Source organism: Morone saxatilis, unplaced genomic scaffold (genome assembly GCF_004916995.1).
Source record: "Morone saxatilis isolate NCDOM2014 unplaced genomic scaffold, NCSU_SB_2.0 Contig20, whole genome shotgun sequence".
In the NCBI taxonomy this organism is placed as follows: Eukaryota; Metazoa; Chordata; class Actinopteri; family Moronidae; genus Morone; species Morone saxatilis.
In genome coordinates this window covers 3,550,250-3,573,779 of record NW_023339763.1, presented here as the reverse complement: position 1 = coordinate 3,573,779, position 23,530 = coordinate 3,550,250, and the positions used below count along the sequence as shown (strand labels likewise).

General features: G+C 39.0%; 3 protein-coding genes across 5 annotated transcripts in view; 1 reads left to right on the top strand and 2 right to left on the bottom strand.

The window, feature by feature from the left end:
- Nucleotides 1–335: 335 nt before the first annotated feature.
- On the bottom strand, nucleotides 336–13,278 carry rcc1l (RCC1 like). Of its 2 annotated transcripts, XM_035667213.1 has the most exons (12): nucleotides 13,097–13,278; nucleotides 11,901–12,198; nucleotides 11,327–11,456; nucleotides 10,968–11,096; nucleotides 9,588–9,654; nucleotides 8,589–8,640; nucleotides 8,194–8,278; nucleotides 7,242–7,423; nucleotides 5,474–5,561; nucleotides 3,842–4,015; nucleotides 1,996–2,081; nucleotides 336–1,359 (listed from the first exon to the last, which is right to left on the bottom strand). In XM_035667213.1, the coding sequence occupies exons 2-12, from the start codon at nucleotides 12,195–12,197 to the stop codon at nucleotides 1,282–1,284; spliced, it is 1,368 nt and encodes a 455-aa protein (XP_035523106.1). In that variant the 5' UTR covers nucleotide 12,198; nucleotides 13,097–13,278; the 3' UTR covers nucleotides 336–1,281. The 2 variants fall into 2 exon arrangements, with proteins under 2 accessions (XP_035523106.1, XP_035523107.1); XM_035667214.1 differs by lacking the exon at nucleotides 1,996–2,081.
- Nucleotides 13,279–15,674: 2,396 nt separating this feature from the next.
- tlcd5b (TLC domain containing 5b) lies at nucleotides 15,675–17,579 on the top strand. The gene is made up of 2 exons (XM_035667094.1): nucleotides 15,675–15,864; nucleotides 17,053–17,579. The coding sequence occupies exons 1-2, from the start codon at nucleotides 15,675–15,677 to the stop codon at nucleotides 17,577–17,579; spliced, it is 717 nt and encodes a 238-aa protein (XP_035522987.1).
- Nucleotides 17,580–19,680: 2,101 nt separating this feature from the next.
- Nucleotides 19,681–23,530, bottom strand: part of arhgef12b (Rho guanine nucleotide exchange factor (GEF) 12b) — a 35,945-nt gene continuing 32,095 nt past the window's right edge. The window contains exons 36-37 of one of the 2 annotated variants that reach the window (XM_035666470.1): nucleotides 22,316–22,388; nucleotides 19,681–22,218 (exon numbers count right to left, since the gene is read on the bottom strand). In XM_035666470.1, the coding sequence (XP_035522363.1) occupies nucleotides 22,205–22,218; nucleotides 22,316–22,388 (87 nt within the window). In that variant the 3' untranslated portion in view covers nucleotides 19,681–22,204. The remainder of the gene's footprint in view (nucleotides 22,219–22,315; nucleotides 22,389–23,530) is intronic. The other variant, XM_035666469.1, reaches the window with a different exon arrangement.

Genomic DNA, 23,530 nt, shown 5'->3' with positions numbered 1-23,530 from the left:
TACTGTGATAAGAGTATGAATATGAGTGGATACACGCCTAGTTCAGTGCACATGATATTCCATATTAATATGCATGGGAATAGATGAACTTGTATGATAGCAATCATACCTGTAATATCTGTGAAATGGCAAGAGGCGTGGGGGTAGTGGGAAGAGAGTGGGAGGCGGAAGGAGCAAATGGGATAGAGACATCTACAACGGTTGCTATAGCGCCACCATCAGGACAATTAGCCCACAATGCCAATTGAAAACGTTTGGCATGTTTACGGATGTGTAAAACAAAGCTTTATCAAACATTTCAAAGCTAATTTCAGTATTTATTAACAAACAACTGATGTGGTAAATAAAAATAGATTTATTTACATATAGTATATTAAATCATGCATTTTCTCCATTGCAATTTTGTACATTTAAGGTGGGAAAAGCAGGTTATTTATACATCCAGAAGGGGAGTACGACACAAAAACATCTTTCCATCACGTTTGATTTAACAACAGCCTCAAGCTGTCAGCAGGATGATCCATGATGGTAGCATTCTGCAGCCTGTATATGCACAACACGCACGCACTGCTCATGACACGAGTTCACGGTGTAAAATTGATTCCTTAAAATGTTGTTTTCTCCCTGGCAGAGTGCTTTCACCTCTGCATCTGCAGTTGGCAGGGAGATAATCATTTTTTTGTGGATTGTGTATGTTGTCACTGGCTTTTCAAATGTTTTTACAAACATTTCACAGTCCTGCCGAGTGCCACAACATCCGAGAGTCTGTTCAATCCACAGTGAATCACTCCATTCGCTCACCACATTTCCCTTCAGTTTCCTTGTGTTGTGGCAAAAGAACAACGTGAGCGCAAACAAAACAGAGAATTTTTACAGTTTTAACCACCTGAAAGCTGACTGTGTTTTTCTGGTGGGAAGCTTGTTTGGTTTATTACGACTTGGGTCTTGTTTTCATAGTTTTGGCCATCATTATAATTATCTATGAATCGATTCAGCTCTAGTCGTAATAAACCAAACCTACGCTTTAATATCTCTCTCAGTCGACCTTCATGCTGGATAAAGTGAGCTGTGTCAGAATCGACTGCTCTGCACTCTGTTTGACGTCACCGCAGGACGGAGGGACACGAGGGCCCGTCGCCTATGGAGAGCAGCTGGCTTCAAGACTCCAGCGTGGCCCCAATCGGCTCCCTGAGGCGCCCCGGGGTCAGCGGGGAGAGGTGGACGGGGGCGGGCTCAGCCAAACATCCAGCCTTTCATCCACTTGCTGAGGAACACAGGAGCTCACAGGAGGGACTTCGCCAGCGCCACCATGTGGTCAACACCGCACGCTACGTCCACCACTTGACCTGGAACAGTCACCTGATGGAAAACCACAGAGAAACAGGACTTAGAGGAGGAACGCTTGAGTAAAATCAGACATGGTTGATCTTTAGATTCTTTGGATTAGCTCCAGTTTTTCTAATCTTGTTAATAAACTTCAGAAAAACTAGGGATAAAAAGTGAACTTTCTGCACCGTGATAGTCTACACCTTCTAAAAATGATACAGGGATTGCAGACTGTGCAACGCTGAGAAGCAGTGTGAGTCCTACGCCTTCAAATCCTGTTAAATGTCTTGAAGAGACGTGCTAATGTAAGTCTGTGAGACTTATCAGAAATCTCAACAGGGGACCTACAGGTGGTGAGATTGTTTAGATCCATCACACACCCAGAAAATGTTCACTTTGATACTGAAACGTACGACCAACTGATGCCGTTTTCTACATTTTGTTGTTTCACTTTACTTGAACCTGTGGGATGAGGAGAATCTCCAGGAAAAATGTTTTATTCAACATATTCCTTTCCTCTGCCACATTCATATGAAGAAACAGTGCATGCATTTGACTTTGATTTAAAGAAAGAAGAAGTCAGACAAAAAGTTTGTTCTTCCAAAATTTCAGCTGCATGGTTTTGACTCTTTTGTTTGCGTGACTAATATTGAGTCGCTGTTGTCTTACTCGCCATGGGAAGTACTGGTCGTCTCTCTTCCCGATGCCCAAACAACCTCTCACATTCTTCCCCCAAACGAAGAGCTCGCCTTGATCTGCAACGCAACCATCAAACATGAGACCGCTGTGAGACTGAGCGCCTGCTGAGCCTCAACGCAGGGCAGCTGCAGTCGGAAACCTGTCAGACCTCTTACTGGGATTATCTCTGAGACATGCACAATACATTAAACATGATAACAACCATATTCCTGTATACGTATATCTTACTACAAAAAGTCTGTGCTGTCTAAACAATAGCTAATCTTGAGACAAAGCTTCCTTTAAACTCATCATCCCAGCGTTAACCTTGTCGTTGTTAATACACAATCTAAATAATAAAATCTAAAATCAACTTTTGAAGAAACATTGAGAGAGAAGGTGTCACACACACAAAGACAATGAGGATAATCTGTAATTAATGAATAACTTGTAGTCTCCTAAAATATCTGTCAACTCATTTAGCAGGTTATATTTATGCACTTTTATTTTTGATCATGATGCAAACCTTTGGGATTTCTGGCTTTTAGTCAATACTGAATTACAGTATATAACAATGAGATCAAACTGGATAATGGCTTTAAAAAGGACCATTTGTAGGATTTACTGCAAGCTAGCAGTTGAGTGGAGTAGCGTGAAGGAGAAACTGAGCCAGTGTTTGGTTGGTCTGTTCTGGGCTACTGTAGAAACATGGCAATACGACGTAGCAGACTCAATGGAAGGCGACCCATGGCGTCACCTATTCACTCATTGAATTCACTCAGTCTTCAAAGGTTCAATATGTAATTCATTTAGGGCTGCCAACAAACACTTGATGATTTGAGTCATGAGTAGACTCGCATTTTGTCAGTCGAATCTTTGCACTTCTGTTTTTTGGCTGCATTATTGTACTCAGAGTTTAAACGTTAGAGTCTCAAAATGACCACAAACGTGGATAACAGCGATAGTTAACGTAGGGCAGCGTGACGCCGGACAGCGTGGGCAGCAGTCTGATGATGACTGTTAGAGAAATTGGATGAAGCACTTTTGAACCAGACGGTGGTACAACCTCCCCCACTGCCGTCCACAGTGATTGACTCTTGGGTTGACAGCAGGACCCACACTTTTACTTTCTGACTGTGTGGAAATCTGATGTTTTCACATCACAGATGATGAAAGGCATTGAAAATTCAGAAAATATAATTATTTAATTAATTAATTATTAGTTATAATAATATAATAAAAATAACTGTTAGTTGGAGCATTACTGGAGTACGGTACCTCGAGTAAATGCACTTACTGTTTTTCCACCACTGTGTAAAACCAAAGAAACAATCACTGATTTTAAGGAAATGTCCAGTTCAAGGCAAAGTGGTACAAATACTTCAGTCTTCAAGTTTCCTGTTGTTTGTTCCCTGGTCCAGAAGTTTGAGGCTGACTAATAAAAAGTGGCTTAAAGGTTTTTTTTCCACTCAATCCTTCGCTGTTCACATCATTCACTCCACAAAGAGACGACGCACGTTCTTTCAGGGCACTTTAGAGATAAAAAGCAGACAAGAGAAGACTTTTTGTCCAGTGCCATAAAGAGACTAAATTACCTGACTCAACAGTAAACCGCTTCCCCAGACATTGCTGCCTCACTTTTACCACTTCAGACTGGATGAGACAGAATGACTCTGCTGTTTATGAGTTTTATGTTTCCATCTCTTATCCTTGCTGCAAACAAAAAGGCTCATGAGAATGAAGCTGATATTTGAGCATTAAAGCAGCAACCATGGGAAGTAGCCTCAGTAAACCTTGTGTTTGATGGAGTGACGGGATGCGAGACAAACGTTCTCACCTGTCACTGCAGCAAAGTGGTTGAGGCCACACCTGATCCTGGCGACGGCGACCGAGGGGTTGAACTCTGAGCGTCCGAACAGTGTGGAGGGAATCATCTCAGGCGTCGCCGATTCGGATAGTTTGGGGCCTTTTCCAAGAATGCCATATCCCCAAACAAACACCTCTCCTTTTTCTAAAAGATTCACAGACACAGAAAGACTTGAGTTGACATTTATACACTGACACTGTGAAACAAATAGAAGTAATAAAGAAAACAGAGACTGAGGCCCAAATCCATAATAACTCTATACAGTATGTACCACATACTAACCATCAAATGAAAAGGTCCAGTGTGTAACATTAAGGAGGCTCTACTGGCAGAAATGGAAGATAATATTCATAGGTATGTTTTTATTAGTGTATAATCACCTGATAGTATAAATCTTTATGTTTTTGTAATCTTAGAACCAAACACCGGCTCTAGATAGGACTTTTCTTTGTGTGTCTGCTGTGAGTATAGCTATCTGTGACGCTGTCCTCTGAGCTAAACGCTAACCTCGGCATGCTAACATGCTGATAAACCGGATATAATGTTTACCATGTTCATTGCTATAATTTAGAAAAAGTTACTACATTAGCAGCTAATTAGCACACATTAGCTGTAGACAGTAGGATTCATGAATGTCTGTAAAAAGGTTTATATCAATCCGGCCAATAGTTGCTGAGATATTTCAGTCTGGACCAAAGCAGTGGACCTCATTACACTCTACAATCAGGACAATCATTTATCAAGCTTCTTCAAACATCTCATGCTGAAGACTAGGACTTACTAGGAGATATTTATGAAGCTAATTTTATTTTGATCAAGGACAAGGAATCCTGCCAACTCACTATTTCTCTCAGGCACAAAGGAGGATGTTCAAAATAATGGTTAACTCAGTTATCTAGGTTATTATGCAAAAATATGCCAAAGCCATAGTCGGCTGTGAGTAAACATTGACTAAATGTAAATACAAATAAATCCACTGCATGACATATCCTATATTGTGGAATAGTTACAATGGTGCTACATCTTGCATATATTGTTCTGTACTGCACTATAGCAAGATAGCAGAAATATAGCAGAAATGTGTCACTGATTATTTTAAGCCAGTTAGGACTAATTTGCGGCTCTGAGACGCTTGATAAATATAAGCCCTGGTTTTTGAATAGCTGTGAACATTAACCCTCTCTTAAAATAGTCCATTAAAAGTCTGCAGAGACAGAAATTAGCCTGCTGGTTGACTCGGCTCTCATTTAAACACCATTAACGGGGGGTAAAAAAACAAAACATGAGCGAGTCTGGGAAAGAAAAGGCTCCAGTTCCTATCTAAGATAGATAGATCAGAAACAGTTGGTGGTAGTCCTCCTGCCATGTGATCTGTGATGCCACCAAGAGGCCATGTGAGGAGTCACACCTCTGACACCAAAGTGAAAACTGAAGAGTTTTGTAGATAACAACTCAACAAGAGTAAGCTATCAGCTCAGAACACATAACTGTATTCCTTAGAGCTCTTTAATTCAGCTAATAAATCTAATTCACGCTCACAATATCAAACAGACTGTGTTCGTATCTGAACGCTGTTGGTCGGGTGTATTTGGGTGAACTGACCGTTGAGAACGGCCACCTGTGTCCCTCCACACGCTGCCTGAACAATCTTTCCACAGCCTTTCAGAGGAAGACGTCGAGGAGAGTTGATCTGGAAGAGAAAGATAAACCAGAGCTCAGTGAGGGTGAATTACTGCTGCTGTTACTCTTCTCTTTCAAAATACTAATTATTCATCTATAAACTGTATGTACTGTGTTGGGCAGGATTATATAAATCAGACTAATATTTAACTATAATCAGCCCAGATTACATTTACATAAACTTACTATGTGTCATTAGATCATAGTTACATAGTTGAGGATTACTTTATTACAATTTCTTTATCTTGAAATATTGCAGCTCTAAAAAATATGAAACTTTTTTCATGATAACCAATACCTGATTAACCCTCTGCAGTCAGTAGCTTGTGATGTAATGGTGTAATGGTGGAAATCTCATGTTATTCCACTGAGCACTGCGTTTGAGGAGGTCAGAGGTTTAACATAAAAAATATATATTTGTAGAGTCCATTTTTTTAGTATAATGTGAAATATTCTCAATGTCTGATTTTGAAGTAATCCAAAAGTATTCAGATTAGATTACATTATTTTTGTAATCCAGTAAATTACGTTATTAATTACAAACATGACACGCATATTTAGACTTTTTTCTTTGGAACAGCCAAAATGCATGAGTGCTTCTGACCTGTCATTATACAGTAGGAGTCATGTAAAGAGTCTGCTGAAGGGGGAAAACGGGTTTTAATCATAATGCATTTAATTTGAATGAAATCACCTATAATAAATGAATAAAGCTTCATATAAAGGTAATATTCACTTCCCTCTTTCAGTGTGATGTGGGTCTGAAAACACTCCATTACAAGTAGACAACTGTTACTGATGGAAAACTACAAGCATTATCAACACTAATTATGCACAAGGACTCCTATAAGTGTTATAGTAATAAAAAAAAAAGCCTTGTATTACTGGATATTATTACTTAATATGTCAATGTGTAGCCAACTGTAGGTACTTTAAACACTTCTGGTTAGTTTAGGACTAAAGCACTGCATTGTATTTATGAGCTACTCAAATGTTTTTAATGTAAGATTTAAATCTGAAAAGTAACACAAGCTGCTAAATAAATGTAAAAAGTACAATATTTCTGTGAAATGTAGTGAAGTAGATGTTTTAAAGTTGCATAAAATGAAAACAGTTACCTCAAAATGCCATTATTCAACCTAATGTCAGACTTCAGGTATTTCTGCTATTGTATGGCTTTGTAGTGAGTGATTAATACTTTAATTGTTCTGGGCTCCACTAATATTACAGACTTCAGGCTGGGCGCTGTAAAGTCCTTTTTACTTGTAGGTGACATTTTTGCGAATTAAACCGACAAATGGAGCAGAACTGGCAGCCTAATACGGCACTTTCAGGCCATGTTGATTATGCTAATGAAAAACATTTTAAGAGCGACGCTTCCTCGTGAACAGGTGGCGTTCATAAAGTTAAAACGAGCGAGTTTGATGAATCTGACTTGGAACTGTGACAGGAAAAAAGTAAGAGAGGTTTCAAAATGCTCAAACATCACATTGTGTGTATCTGACTAGCAACTGCTGTGAACTGAGCAGCTTGGGAAAGACCTTTATACAGCCTGGACAGGTGAGTGACAGGTGGAAATAGAACCCAGCAGAGCCATCAAGCAACTCTTTGTGCCACATGAGCGGTCACACAGCACAGATGCTGCCCCCTCCTACACTCCTGTCTGCTGGATGACGTTAGCTCCCCTCACCTGCGTGGCCTCAGTGACTGAAGACAGTTGCAGGTACTCAGAGTTTCCCCATCCGTACAGGTGTCCGTCTCTGGACACGGCCAGGCTGCAGTCTCCGTACGTGCTGATCTGCTGCACCTCCACCCCTGCCAGATCCCCTCCCACCTCCACCGGACTGGGGCTGACGTTGTGGTGTCCCAGACCTGGAAGACGAGGGAGAATGATACAGAGCTTAAGAACACATCTTAAAACAAGCTCTAGAGGTTGAAGTTGGTTAATGGCAATATTACATCTCCACCAGCAGCGTGTCTACTTTCCTGCTCCAATTTGGTTTTCTTTTTGCTTCCATTTCAGCCAATCTCCTACTATTTTATCCGTGTTTACGTATCATGCATTTATGAGATTGTTGTTAACTTCACATGATCATTTCTTGATAGTGGCAAAATGAAGGATTCAATGGAGGAACTGCTCACGTCTACTAAAATGAAAACACTTAAGGTGGTGGTGAGAGCGCCGTAAGAAGATCTTGGAAACAAACAGGATTAAATCTTTAAAAATGAATAGTCCTGCCACCAATATATAATGGTTCTGAAGCTAGAATGGTTCAGTCTGTGCAGAATTTCTAAAGATAAAACCTCATTTCTTATACTGGAATAAAATAACTTCTTGGTCATTTTGTGTCTCATCTGTTTTTCTGCTGTACTAAAAAACCTTTGTCTCACTGAGATTACCTGATTAAATACAGGTTACAATAATCCAAGACGTAGAATGTGCTGCACTAGTTTGAGGTGGTTTCACTACGCTTTCATAAACTGTAGTTGGTGGTTATTGAACTGTCTCTCTGCACAGCTTCACTGTAGCAGAAATGTCTACTGTGGAGTAGAGAACACATTTTTCCTCTGGTTGTCAAGGTTAATCGGGACTGACTGTGCCCAATACAAGAAATTGTCACTTTGTCGTGAAGTGCACTGACCCGTCTGTCCATCTGCTCCCCATCCACACGCAAACACTTTTCCTTTCTCTGTGAGGAAAAGGCTGTGGTCCTGTCCACATGCCACCTAAAAAACACACAAAATGTGAATCCTCAGTGAACAAATCCCATCTGAATACACATAATTCAAAATCTAATCACCTCAACCAACTCCAGAAAACTAAGATTAAACAAGCTTGTTAAAAATTAACTGTTTGTTCTGAATGTTCTGAGGAAAAGTGATTGATGTGGCAACAAATTATATTTTAATGTGTACACTGGGGAGGTGTTGGTGTAAGGCAGCTACATGAGGTGAAGGTCTTGTACAGGAGGGGGAATGGGAGCTACTACAACCAAAAACCATCCGTCATCACAGCTCAGACAAAGGCTGCACTCACCTGGACGACCCTGCAGCTGAAGCCTTCTATCTTGTGAATGATGTGACTGCCGCTGTTTGAACATGAGACACAGAAATAACCGATCCATCAGTCGAGGACAGCAGCGATCTTCGAGAGAGGTCACATCCTTCTCTCAACAACCTCTCGCTCACAAATAAACAACAGAGTCGAAACAGCCTACGGACCTCAACAGGTGGGGTGTCTTTTAATTGAGAAATATAAATTGATGCTTGAGGAGCAGCTAAGTTAGCAACCGTATGCTCTCCAATGTATATTTTAGACCTTTTCTGGGACCAGTGTGTAGGATTTAGTGACTTCTAGTGGTGAAGTTTGCCACGACATGTCCTGGGATACTGTAGAAACATGACGGTTCAACATAGAAGAGGACCCATTATTTTCAGCTGATTATACACATACCTATGCCAATACATCCTCCTAAATGTTATACACTGGACCTTTAAAGTCAAAAATGTTTGGACACAGTTCAAATTAGGACTGGGTCCAACATATCTGAAGTGTTTAAAAGAAAGCAAACCCAAGTGAAGGTAATTAACCGTATTTAATGGACAGTGCTTTAGTGTGTATGCACAGTTCTGTTTACAACTCACATGACTCTCTAAACTATTATAGGATATGTGACATGAACATGGCATTGAAAGAGCTGCACACGCCTGAGGGATTATTACTTATTTTAGATGTGCTCACTTAGTTTGACCTCCAAATAAAATGGTTTAATAAAATAATCTGTCTAAACTGATGGCTTGTTTACATCCAGTCACCATGTTCCCAGATTTCCAAAATGATATTATAATCTATAGAGATGACGACCAAAACTATATGTACCTAAATAAAACCTAAAAAGTATATTAAAACTTTTTTTAAAAAGCAGCACCGACATTTAAACACATCAACTTAGTATGGAAAAAAATAAAATGATCTTGAATATGACTAAGCAGGAACACTATTGTGTTTGTGTGTGCAAAGTGCATCAGGACGCACCTGTAGACTTCATCTTCAACTATCCGCCTTCCGCACTGCCCATACGCATTGTTGCCCATACTGAAAACTGTAAGAAAAAGAGAAAACAGAGAGAAAACAGAGAGAAGGTGGTTAGGGACAGATTTTAAAAATCCTGAATATGGCAACTGATATAAGCTTTCTTGTCTCGTGTGACGTGTTGAAGTTTCATTCTAATATTCAGTCTGCTTCATTTAGTCCCAGACAGCAGTAAAAGTAAAAGCCCCAAAGCAATATTTAAAAGATAAAATTACATTTTGATTAGTTTTATTCCCCAGCGCCTCTAGTTAATATTTGTTGTGTGAGAAAAGTTTTTACCAGAAATGATGGAATGAGCTGATAAATTAGCACCATATGAGAGTCTGAGAAGCTACTGCTGGGCTTCATTTGCAACAGTCATGTCCTGTTATTAACACTGACTGAATCCTACAGTGATCATCTCACTACAGTTTTCCTTTTAAAAGTGACAGACTTCACTGAGTCACTCTATAGGTTAGTGATGATACAGTCTCTCTCAGCAGGCCAAACTCCAGTCAGAAACCTGGTGATTAAATGCTGCTGAATAACAGCCAGGTAGAACACGTACGTACAACGTACACAAAGCAGAAACCTTCCACCTCTCTCCCTCCCTCCTCCAAGCTCTTCCTTCTTTTGGCTTGTTTTATACAATACACAGTTGGAGGAGGTATTGGAAATGTATCACAAGTTGCCATAGATCTTGACTTGAAAGAAAACCCCTGCTTTAGAGTGCAATGTGAGTGAGCCATGACATATTCTCTGTTGTCAAGCCAAACTCCACTCAAAAATCTGGTAATTTAATGCATTACAGTAAAGTACATAAACACACAAAGATGCCACTCTTCAATTTGGCAAATATCCAAAACATGACAAAAACTAATTTTAATAGAATTCATAAAAATATTATTAAATTCCCATAAACAGTAGATAATGTTGAGGGCAGCAATGATACAAATACCCTCATGTCATACCCTCATCTCCCTCCAGTTTCCACTCTGCCTCTTCACTTTCACTGTCCAATAAAGCCAAAAATAAAATAGAAAAAGAACATCTGTATGCTAATTTGCTGAATGTAAACAAGACCCTCATGGGCTTTTTAGATGTGATTTACCAGCTGCCTGATAATCATTCATTTTCACTGAGTGGTGGGTGGAGGACACACAGTGCGACAGGTGGTTGAAAACAACAATACCAGGTGTTCTTCCACTGCCAACAACCTGTGACGAACACTCGGCTGCGACGACTCCTCTAAAAAAGCCTTAAGTGATTTATAGCAGTGATTTTCTTTCCATACAAGTTAACCAAAGCGTGCGGCAGCTAGATGTGAGTTTGTGAGTGTCTTACCTCCCTCTTGGTCGGTGAGGACCAGAGAGTGAGCGCGGCCACATGCAACCTGAACCACTTTGGTCTGCAGAGGCTTGGCGAGAGGCAGAGCGACCGGGGACGGCTCCAACACGTACTCATAGCCCTTAACTGCAGAGACAGGACAAAAGGTAGAGGTGTGGTTAATAACTAAACAAATCAAGCTGTCGACTGTGGTAATCATAAAAGATTCAATAAAAAGGAAAAAAGTATAAATGTCTACACAGGGGATTTAAGCACCCAAAACAGCGTCCAAAAAAACAGTTAGTGCAGCTTTACATTTCCAGTTTAAAGTAAATTGAGCAGAGTGGAGAGCAGCAGTGATTCTGGTTTTGTCTTACGGCGGCTGTGTTGCGTGCGTTGGAAGCCCAGCTGAGAGTCCTTGTTCAGGCCCATGCCCCACAGCTTGCTCGTATCTTTGGTCGAGGAGGCGATGAGAGTGAAGCCGTAACCGCAAGCAGCAGAAGAGATCTACAACAGAAGAAAACGATCTTAACAATCTTACAATAGAATATTAAAATCACCCAGAATCTCATAAAAGAAATAAATCTTGTCCAAATGGGGATTAAGACATCATTTAAGCAAACTACAACAATAATAGCATCAAAACTGCGTACTTATGTTATATTATGATTAAAATGGAAGTATTGCTCATAAAAAAATAAATAAATGATCATTTTCTGAAGAAATCATATCAATTAAGGATCAAAATTACATATACGTCATGTTTCATATTGGTTGAACAACACTGCCAGTCAGCATATAGTGAGAATTTCCAGGCTCCAATAATGCAGCAGTACATCTGATTTGATTTAAAACCCTTTTGAAATGACACACAACAATAAACCCCGATATTTACTGTGTATTTTAAAAGAGCCTAACCCGTGAAGCTCAATAAAATGATGTTGATTTCACCTGCTCTGCGGTCTCCAGCCGGTAAGGAGTCAGCTGGTATTTGCGGGGTTTCTTCCTGCCGCTGTCCGGCACCACAAAGCTGGGGATACCCAGAGCACCGGTGAAGCTGAAGCCCCATACAAACACTTTGTGGTTGGGCTTTTTGTGCTGGCCGACGTACTGAAAAACTGGACCAGTGCTGCTTTTCTCCTGCGGCCTGGGACTGGGTCTGGGTGCTTTACTGAGTGTCGCATAACCACAGACTTGAAGCCCGGCGCTCATGTGTCGACTGCACAGACGCACACAAGGAAAAGCCATCCTGTAGAGAGAGACAACACAGGCCTATATAAAACTGTAATGAACAGCAGGTAATAGTTTAATACAGCCTGAAGACAACCCACGAATGAAAGGCTATTTTAAGACTTTTATTTCTGTAAATAATTCATATGACAATACATCAGTAGAAACTACTTCCTCATTTTCAATTACATACACCATTGCAGTTGCAGTCGTTAGATGAAGTTAAGTTAGTGTAAAACAAATTGTAAAAATAGACAAATGTTGAAAAATAGTGGTACTTAAAAATGTTGAACCTGCAAAACAACATTAAATAATGATAGCTTTCTGGTCATGACTTTTAAAAAACATTTCAGCTCTAATTTTAACAGTCAGTGTCAGCAAGCTACACCTGTGATAGTTCTTATTGTGTGTTGAAGAGAAAATGTAAAAACGCCAAATTCCGTTCACTTATTGTGACAATAATGCTACCTTAGCCTTTTTCAAAATGAAACATATGACACTAGAAGACTTTAAAAGACTTCAAATATTAGTGGGGGTTCACTTGTAAATTCGGCATATGAAGCAGGTCTATATTTTAATTAAATTTCAATTTTAACCACGTCAACCCCAGCGAGCCCCGTTGTAACTCCCAACATTACTTTGGCGAACACCTGCATGACACCGATGGACGAACTAACATGGGAAACGACTAATATGTTAAAATTACCCTAAGATAAGTGATGTTTTGTATGTGTAATTAAAGCCGAATGAGAAAGCGGCTCATAATCATTCAATTAAGATAACTAAACATGTTTTAAAAACTATATAAATTTGACAATATTCATGGGAGTGTTAAATTCTCAGTAATATGAACGGAGTTTCACCTCGTGTTCTCTCCGCTCTCTCCACATGCAGCCACTGACTCTGGGTTAACTTACCTCTGCTTCCTGTCGGACCGGCCTTTTATAACGTGTTTCACGGGATGAAGAACTAACTCTTGCTGTACAGAATCTGATGGGAACCAGCTGAAATAGTAATAATATATTTCAATGTCATTATCAAGTGTTTATCTTTAGTTAACCCAGCTAACCTCGGAAGGAGAAATGTTCTTCTTTCACGGTTCTCCTTGCCCTCCGTTTTACTCACATTACAGAAGCATTGCTCCACCTATTGGACTGGAGTGCGTAACATAATAACACTGGACCGCCTGTTAAACATTACAACTGGACATGGATGTCTTATATCTCCTGAAACACACATGGATCTCACATTTTGGTGTTACAAACAGGTAGTGGCAACGTTTCCTATGAAATCAAATTTAATTTGATAACAAAGTTTAATTTAATCGATTGAATTCAAAGTCTCTCAGTATTTGCAGTATCATGTGCGAAGATGCCCTCTTTTTTTATTAAAAAATATTCTATATTCATTATGTGGTTTTCATTTAGGCAGGGAAGTACAGCTTTTATCTATTTAACATGTTAAAATTACCCCTTTTTTTTTTTTTTACATTATCCTACATAAAAGCTATATTTACAGCTGACTGCACCATTCAATTTCATCAACTTAAATATTATTTCCAAACATATTACTGACTGTTAAATATTTCTATGGAACTGCATGGACTAAATCATACCTGTGCTTGCCTTAACTGTCCACGACTGACCAATAACCTAGTCTTGTGTCAGATTAGAGCGACTCTGGAAGTGGGTTAATTCACTTCACAGGCTGCATGCAGAGTCACACCTGAAAACTACTTACCTGCATGTAAACTGCATACACTCAATTACTGCTGTGGTCCCATATACCTCAGTCACGTATTTATTCATTATATTTATTTAAAGACATCATGTCAGTGTCTGCAGGGGAGGGGGGCACACTGATCCAGGATCAATCTTTGACGTAACTGAACCATGTGGAGAGCTCCACATCTACATTATATTCTCCACAATGCAGGTTTATTTTCAATTCAAGCTTTCACATGCAAATTGGTTGAATGTAAATTGGAAAATAAAGTTTAAAAAGTAACACCAGACTGTGTCCAGTATTCGAAAGATCTTGTATTTCTGTCCCGCTCACTACGTCAGCGATTCTGGCTGTTGTTTATGGGATATCGACTACACTCCTCATCCTGTTTCACTGTCATGTCTATAAATGTAAACCACAACTTCTGGATTATAACTGGTGTTATTATACCAGTTATAACTATTTTACCAGTTTATAAGGAGTACAAAGAATATGTTTTCTCCCTCAAATAGCAGGACATCAGAACTTCAGCTTCATAGAAGAATGTTATTGAATATTTGTGTTCTCCTGCTTGAAAGAAGTCCTGGAAACTTTTATTTCATCCAGAGAACCTAAAGGAATTAGACCAGAAAGTCAAAAGCAGGATTTACACAGCTCTGGTTTGTATTAGTAGCCAATATAAAGACATTCGGATATGGGGTATATGTGCAAACTCAAATTTTTCAGCTGCAGAATCACGCCACCCGTCCCATCTAAAAGCAGGTATCTGCAGAAAAGACTGTAATCCTTTAAGAGGATCAGGTCTGAGATCCAGGGGGAAGGGATAAAGGATCCACTAACTGTCCATAGTAGCCTGCACATGGCATTTCTGTCATCTTGACGGGCTGAACATGTGTCCATTTAAAATGTGCTGAGCTTTAGTCTTCATGCCTTTTATGGAGCATAAACAGTGATGGAGGCCGAGGCCGCGTTTGACCGTTGGAGTTGTTTTCTTCATGTATCCTGAATCTGAGGACAACTGAGAGGAGTCAGCATATAAAGGTAAGACACGGTATGTGAGCGTGGAGTGCTGCACATGACAGTTATGTGTTTTGTAATAGTGTAACATGCTAAAAAAATAAAAGGTCACTGGGTCAACTCCCTCTCAATTTGGGTCATTAAAGCACTAATGCACTGGGTTAACATTACCCAGCACTCATGGGCAGAAAAGCACTCACAAGTGTTATTTTTTATATTATGTTATTTACCCAAACTAAAATATGGTTTAGCAACAAATTCTGGCTCCTGTTAAACTATTTATTAGACATTTTATTTGAACCCCTATTAAGTACTACACAAATATTTAATAGATGGTTCATAGCACTCTATAATGTAGTTGTAAACAGAAATAAGGACATTCTGTACTTTAAGTATATTTTGTGACTTTTACTTGTAATAGAGTATTTCTACACTGCGGTTATTTTATTTGCCAACAAGTGTAACTTAATGTTATTATAACTGGTTATACACCCGCCTCCACTCCCACATTAATGAACATATTAATGTCACATGCACATTGTTTTATACAAACATTTTAATTTAAGAATAAACCTTTTTAAAAGACCTTAAACCTCCTCATTTGAGCCCTTTGTTAATTCAAATTGTATATATACAAATGACATTTAAACTGACATGAAGTGAAAGCACAACAAGCTGTATGTGGTTCTTATTTAGCCAATGGTGATAAGAGTCGTATGGTGAACTCACTCCAGTCGTCCCACACAGACAGCCATGCCGGTACTGGAGGTGATCTGCAGCCTGATTGGCTGGTTCTGTCTCTACCTGTTGTTCTGCTGCACCTTCGCTCACCGGAGTCCCGAGTGGAACTGTCGGCTGGTCACTTTGTCCCACGGGGTCCTGATAGTGCTGCTCACAGCGTATGTCGTCTTCATAGACGGACCATGGCCCCTTACACATGCAGGTCAGTGATGAACAATATGCACAAAAACATTTAAAGTAACTTGACTCAAAGTCTATAAATGCAACTTAAAATGCTAAATTGTTTTATATGTTGAGCTCCTATATCAGAAATGTAGACACAGGCTGTAATTAGTGAGACTGTTTGTGTCTCCTCTGATTGGGAATCATTCTGTGAGTGCTTTGAAAGGACTATAAATAAAGACTGGTTCTAATAGTGGCCTGCTGTCCTCACTTAGGGTTAATGAAGCTCAGTAACAAAGTCTTGTTACTGCTGAATCCACATGGATGATCAGCATGAACACACAAGAGCAACAAACTGATTTAAAATGGATGTTTTGTTTAAATAATAAACTGTGTTTAGAACACTGAAAAGCACAATTGGTGTTAGTCTGAATGGATTCTATTCATTTAACCTTTAATAAACTAATAACTAAACACATTTAGTACTGTATTTAAACACAGTGTTGACCTTTACTTGAGTATTTCCACTTTATGCTACTTTACACTTCTACTCAACTACATTTTAGAGGTAAATATTGTACTTTCTACTCTGTACTACAAATGAAATATGATGATGTTGACACTACAACAGATTAAGCTACACAGCAGTATATAGAGTAATTCAAATCAGCTCCACCAACATTAAAGTGATGTACACATACCGTACATGGAAGGTTTTACAGTCTTAAACACCATCATAGCAGTGCAGTCAATAAAAATACAATTTAGAGCCCCATACATATGCCACCGACAGGCAACAGAAGGTCTGTTTTTACTCCCTAAGGCAAACACAAATTTACTTAAATGCACAGTAGCTTGTAGAGTAATGAAAACATGGAATTCTTTACCGCTGTTACTGACTAAATTAACACATAAATCAATGTTTAAAAAGGAAATAAAGAAACACATTGCATCATCTTTGAAAGACTATATGGGCAAAATGGACAAAAATTAGCTTTACATGCTAATGTTTTGTTATGTTTTGTTTATTTCTTATATGTTTTATGTTTGTCATTCATGTTGATTGTGAGATTTAATGTGTTTTAATGTGTTGATTTGTGGACCCCAGGAAGACTAACTGGATCCTAACAAATAAACGCACTGTTTTACACAGGAAATCGCTTTATGGCACGAAGCAGACAGTTTCACATTGCTTTTAACTCTCTTTTTGTTCCTATCTATCCTCCAGGCACAGAAAACACCAAGCTCCAGACCTTCGCCCTGGCTGTCTGCCTCGGCTACTTCTTCTTTGATATGTGCTGGTGTGTATTCAACCAAACGGAGGGCCCTGTCATGCTGGCGCACCACGCTGCGAGCATCATGGGCATCCTGCTGGCTCTGCTCATGGGAGTGTCAGGCTGCGAGACCTGTGGAGTTATCTTCGGCAGCGAGATCACCAACCCCCTGCTGCAGACCCGCTGGTTCCTCCGCCAGCTGGGCCTGTACGAAAGCCTGCTGGGCGACGCGGTGGACCTGATTTTTATTTTACTGTTTGCCACTGTGCGCGTGGGAGTGGGCACGGTGATGTTTTACTGTGAGATCACCTCTCCCAGGACCACGCTGATCATGAAGGTCGGCGGCGTGGTTATGTATGGACTGGCCTGGGTGTTCATGGTGGACATTGCCAGATTTGGCTACAAGAAAAGTAGGGCTAAGTATAAAAAGTGGATAGAGAACCACAAACTCAAAGAAATCAACACACAAAAGCTGGATTGAAGTTAAAGTCCTCGCAGTTCTTGCAGGAACAACGGCTTACAGAGCTTGTGCCCTGCCTCTGTGCTACATAAGTAAGCCTGTTTACATAGGATTGCTTTATGGTACAAACCAGAAACCAGAAATAGCGCACATAATGGGACGTACAAAGTCGGAGCTTACACCCAAGTTGGAAAACCGAGCTCCAGCCAGGTTATCCATTAGCCATTGTTAGCAAGACCAGTTGATTACAACACATTACGCTACATGTTGCTCATACAAACATGTCCGCAGACATAAGTGACAGTGTGTATGACTGATTTAAGGAAAAACAAAGGACAGAAGTGCTAATAAACAGACTACAACTTTTTATTTGCCATCTTGGATTTTGAGGTTCTTGGGAACTTGGAAATTCTGACTTCCCAATTCAAATGGAATATACCATAAATTTGATGAACTTCCAAAAAACAGATTAGTTAAATTATTATTATTATTACATTTATATATGTCTGCTGTGAAAAAAGACGTATTCTTCTACTGCAGCACCGAGTCAAATCAGCCCTTTTTTCCTAGTAATCATACCAACTTTTGTGGTTTAACTCGTGATAAAAATGTATTGCATCAACACTTATATAGATAGAGCGTCTTTAATGCTTTGCGTCTTGAAACAAGGCAATGTGTCAAGCTGCTTTTCTCTTTTTTACTCCGGTCTACCGAGTGTGCTTTGAAAACTGATCTGTTTTTTTTTTAAGTTTAGCTAAAGCTCATTTGTTTGTCTGTGTGGCTTAAATAAATCCTCAAGCCTACTTAAGTAATCAGCGAAACAGTGTTGAGATATGACAGATGTGTGATTTGATTTAGCTGATTTGTACCAATGATTGTGATGCTTGTGTGATTGATGCCGCTGCTATATTGTTTTCATGCCAGATCTGTTATAGGATAGGATTTATAAATAATTTTTTCTTGTAGCTATGAGCCATATTTTTAACTTTACCTCAATCCACCAAACCTGTGTTTACTGTATGTTTTCAGTTTTCAGAATCATCCTTTAAGAACTGAAATGTGAGTTGACGTTCTATGAAAGCATGAGTTTATGTCAAAATAAAGCGTCTATGGAAAAAAGTTTTAGAATGAACTTGAAGTAAATGTGGCAGTTTGTTCCCTAATTGGTCCTCGACTTTCATTCAACCCACAGCCACATCTGTTTGTTCTTCTTCCTGTCATCTTGTCAAACATCTCAACTAAACAAAATGCGCAAAATTTGGCATAGAGTTGATTGGACCCACACGCAGTAACTGAATTTAATTCCAACAAGAAATCATTTCTCACGTTTATAACGACCCAAATTTTATAATAACCCCCCATTAGGCTCTGGCGACCCCCAGGTTGGGAACCACTGCACTAGGACACCAAATGTGTAAATATCCACGACTGAAAATAGTCCCCAACAAATGCACTGTGTGACTGAGGAGTATGACTAAGGAGAAATTACATATTTGTGACCTGTTTTTTGAAGATTTATGTCTGTGGTAGGAACCAAAGTTCTCAGGGTTGAATACCACATACATGCTAACACGTTGTTGTTTTTTTCATGAGAATACATAAAAATATAGACTAATAACAGCCTTATCCTTTAAACTTTAACACACAAAAACAATGATAACAGACTGTTGGTCGATCTAGAAGGATGTCTGATTCTACAGCACTGTTTCTGCAGGTTAACCAAGTAAAATCTATTAATTAATAATCATTAAAGATTTAAATAATAAATAAATAAATAAAAATAAATGCATGTTTAATACCACATCAAATGAAATGTTATACCTGAGACACGATCATACCGACCAAAGTTTGGACCTTGTGATGGAAAACCAGTAGGGGCGATGATGTAGATGCTGTAGAATTATTTATCATTACTTTCTAAAAATAGTTTTTGGGCTGGGTGGATGGATTAACCAATTCAAAATGATAAATTAATTTAAGTAAAAAGCTAAAATCGACATTTGCCGATCTGATTCTCCTAGCTTCTGTAGCTAGCAGTAGTGTTTGTTACAGGTCTGATGTCGCTGACGGAATTTAACTATCAAAGACCCGCAGGCAACTTGTGGAACTGATGTTTACTGCTAATTTCAGCGTGGATTGTTTCTTTAATGCTACTTGTGGACATGTCCCAGCTCCAGACGGATATATATTTAAGATAAATAAGATGCCAACATCAAACCCCAGCCCCCCAAAATGAAATAAAATGACACCTTTTTCAGTCTTTCCTTCATTTTTAACAACAGATCATCTTAAAATCTCCTCATCTAAGAGGAGCTATTTGTGCTCTCAACAACGTCAGCAAACATGTTAACAGGGTTAATAACAACGTAATAAAATATAACATTTGGAACATTTATGACACAGATTAATGCTGCATGGATACTTTACCCTCTTTTTAAGTAGTTTGTGTTAAAACATTACATGATTGCATGGTGTAAAAAAAAACAACAACACACAAAACCTTTAAAATACAGTCATAATTGTACATTATATTCCTTTACATTGAAAACAGTCCATAACAATCTATTTAGTCTACATTGACTTTTCAGGCTTTTCTTTTTAATTTGTTTTATCTATTTCGTTCAAAAATCGAAGCCATAATGTCGTCTGTGCAGTCTTGTGGCCAACAAATATTTGCGTCCAACCAGTGAAGTGAAGTGCAGAGGTTTGACGAGTGACTCTTTGTAGTTTGTATGAGGAGCCTGTTGCAGAGGCTGAAGAGATCTTGGAGAAAACCTCCTCACAATATTTCGGGGGAAATAAAGAAACTCGTTTTTAGTGTTTAAAGATGTACAAAAGCACTCAGGTTAGTTAGTCACCGCACTGTGCACACTATCATGGAGGCCAGTGGAAGTAAGGAAAAAAAGGTCTGGAATACAAATGAGTTCAATTCAATAAATTCACATGTGCACACGATCTATATTATGGAGTATGTGTGCTCTTAGATGCACTTCAGCATCAGAAAGACATCAGCAGTTACACACAATGTCAATAATTCTTTTTATAGCTGTAGTTGTTTTTCTGTTCTACCTACCAGGAAGATGACAGAGGACTACAGATTTCACTGCATTCATCAGCACTCACTGGAAAAACAAACCAATCAGTATTTTCCAAATCTGTTTCCTTACTGTATATGTGCCAAACTCCATTTGACTTCTGTTCTTATCATTCTTCTTTATTGTTGTATTAATTTGGCTCAAATTTGGTGAACTGTAGGCAGACTTGGATCAAAGTTTGTCTGCTGTATTATGCTACATTCAAGTGCTATAGGAAATTTGAAAATCAGGGACTTTAAAGTCAGCTGCTGAACATCATTTAATTTTGAAGCTATTTGCACAGATATTCAAACCAAGAACACAAATAAACAGTACTGGAAGTGTCTTTATCTTTGAAAATAGGACTGTTTTTCATTGGATATTTGTGGTCAGTTCCCAAATAAATGATGTACAGTCTATTAAACCTGAACACGTACACAAGCCTCCTATAACCAAATTTAAATGGTATTATTCATGTGCTTGAAGGCTTACTACTTTGCAATCTTGAGAACATACAGTATGCTTATTCGCTTTCTTTCTGAGAGTGACTGGTCACTATTAGGACTTAATTAGCCTAGCTTAGCACAAAGACTGGAAGTAGAGGGAAACTGTTAGCCTGGCTCTGCCTAAAAACACCTTTAAAGCTCACTAATTAACAATAATACGTACAGAAACATAAATGTAAAAACAATTTGTGGTTTTAGTGGGACTATTTTATGACAGACAACAGTTTATCCATCCGTCCAGCACTTCAAAAATCCCTGAAAAACCATAAACTCCATCCATAAAGTCATTTTTAAATTTCTGTTTGTGTATGGATGAAACAAACAAGATACAACATTTTAATCAGTGAACTCTAAAGGTGCTGGTTGGTAGCTGTTCACCCTCAAATCCAGTTTTATGCTTAGCTAGGCTAAAGACATACAACATAAAATAATCATTTTGAAGACAGCCTCTTGTGTGTTGCCAAATTTCAAAACATAATCAGTGTATTGAGAGTAAAAGTTTGGCATTTAACATTTAACTTTTCAGCGCTGTTACAAAATAAGGAAGTCTACCTTTAAGTATGTTCAACTATGTGGCATGCCAGGCTGAATATGTACAGTAGAGGTTATCTCCTATTGCAGACTTTTATATCAAGCTTACAGCAGTGAGTCCTGAACCTTCCAGATCCTCAGCGTGGTCACTGTCAGAGTCTTCAAGTCTCTTTTCATCTCTTAATGCTTCTCTGCTGTACATGCATTTGCCCTGTTCCATGTCATATCTCCAGTGTTTAAGATAATTTATGCAGTTGATTATTATTATTATAGCAGAAAGCAACTGAATTGTCCTCAGGTGATTCCACAGTGTCTCTCCTGAGAAGGATTTTGAGTTTATAGTGGAACATTCCTATAATAATGATGAAAACGTCCTCCACTGATTGTCACAAATGTCTGAAGTGGCAGATCAGGCATTCGGCCTCCATTATTGGGCGACATCAGTGTTAAATGGTCAAGGATCCCTCCAGAAGAAAGTAATCATGGAGTAAAATTAGACCTGGCTGATACGAAGGAGGGAGCGGGAAGACTTTCGTCACTGAATCCCATCTGAAAAATACCAAACAGAGTGTTTATTGATTTACTGTAAATGTACAAAAGATGGATGTGGATGAACATCAGTCGATTGCTCCGACGTGAAACAAACCATTGTTGTCGTCTGAGTCAGTAGCCAGGTCACTGTGTGTTTGTCGCAGCTCGTTGTACTTCATCTCCACCTCCTGAAAGCACAACAAAACATAAGCAAACACAATGTGGTGCACAGTGAAGGAATCAATATGAGAAAATGTTCTCTTGATGTGGATTTATATGGAGACACTTCACACACCTCCTGGGGTTATGTTATTTTCCTTAAAGGGACTGTTCATCCCAAAAATACATTTTTTTCTCTTACCTGTAGTGCTATTTGTCTACCTAGATTGTTTTGGTGTGAGTTGTCAAGTTTGGGAGTTGAATCCTGACTTGTTGTTAGCACTTTTATTAACTATTTTCGGTCTACCAAAATACACCTGGCAGGCGTAGCTGAATGTTGGCTGTCTCTAACTGGGTCATGATTTCTGGAAAAAGACATTTGCTTTTGTGTTTTAAATTTAGGGTGTTTTTCTGGTATTTTGAGCACCACAAGTCGAGTAGCACATCTGGATATGTAATCATATATAAGAGAAGGCAGACATCTTTAACGAACCAAACCGATGTCTCCCAAACTCAGCAACTCACACTAAAATATTTTAGATGGATAAACAGTGCTACAGGTAAGAGGAAAAGGTGTTTCTTTTTCATTTTATGGTGAACTGTCCCTTTAAATATCTGTTAGGAGAGAAAAACATAATACAGAATCATTTAGTCCCTTTTTTTCCAGCATATCCTCACCAGTTTTACATCTGAGTGGTAATATGGGCATCTATGTCTTAACTACAGTTCACAGTGGTTGTACAGTAGTAGTACTATAGCACATAACTGTTATAGTACTATAATAACACCAATTTAGCTATGACAATAGCGTTTATGAGGTTTGGAGAAGGCACCTCACACACACGGTAAAAATCCCAGGAGGAAACAAAACCGGATTATGACGAGAATTCCTGAAAAAATGCTGGAATCTCAATCCCAGCATTCAACCAGCAAACCCCAGTAAAAAAAACAACCATTTTGTGCCTTTTTGAGCAGAAATATATTCGTCATGCTCTGAACATAAATAGCAGTTTAGCTGGTGACCAGTTGTTGGGTCTGCCTGAGCTCATCAGACCATCTGTGTATCTGAAGACGAACGATATTATTCTTTATTATTAGTTTGACATCACAAGGTCGAGGTTGACTACTTCTGGCTATAATTTTCCACCACTGTCTGGTGTGTGTGTGTGTG

Coding starts and splice junctions, on each gene's coding strand:
- rcc1l (XM_035667213.1), bottom strand. CDS start 12,197: ATGGCTTTTCCTTGTGTGCGTCTGTGCAGTCGACACATGAGCGCCGGG. Junction 11,097..11,326: donor ACGCACGCAACACAGCCGCC/GTAAGACAAAAC, acceptor CTGTCTCTGCAG/TTAAGGGCTATGAGTACGTG. Junction 9,655..10,967: donor CCTCACCGACCAAGAGGGAG/GTAAGACACTCA, acceptor TTTTTCTTACAG/TTTTCAGTATGGGCAACAAT.
- tlcd5b (XM_035667094.1), top strand. CDS start 15,675: ATGCCGGTACTGGAGGTGATCTGCAGCCTGATTGGCTGGTTCTGTCTC. Junction 15,865..17,052: donor ATGGCCCCTTACACATGCAG/GTCAGTGATGAA, acceptor TCTATCCTCCAG/GCACAGAAAACACCAAGCTC.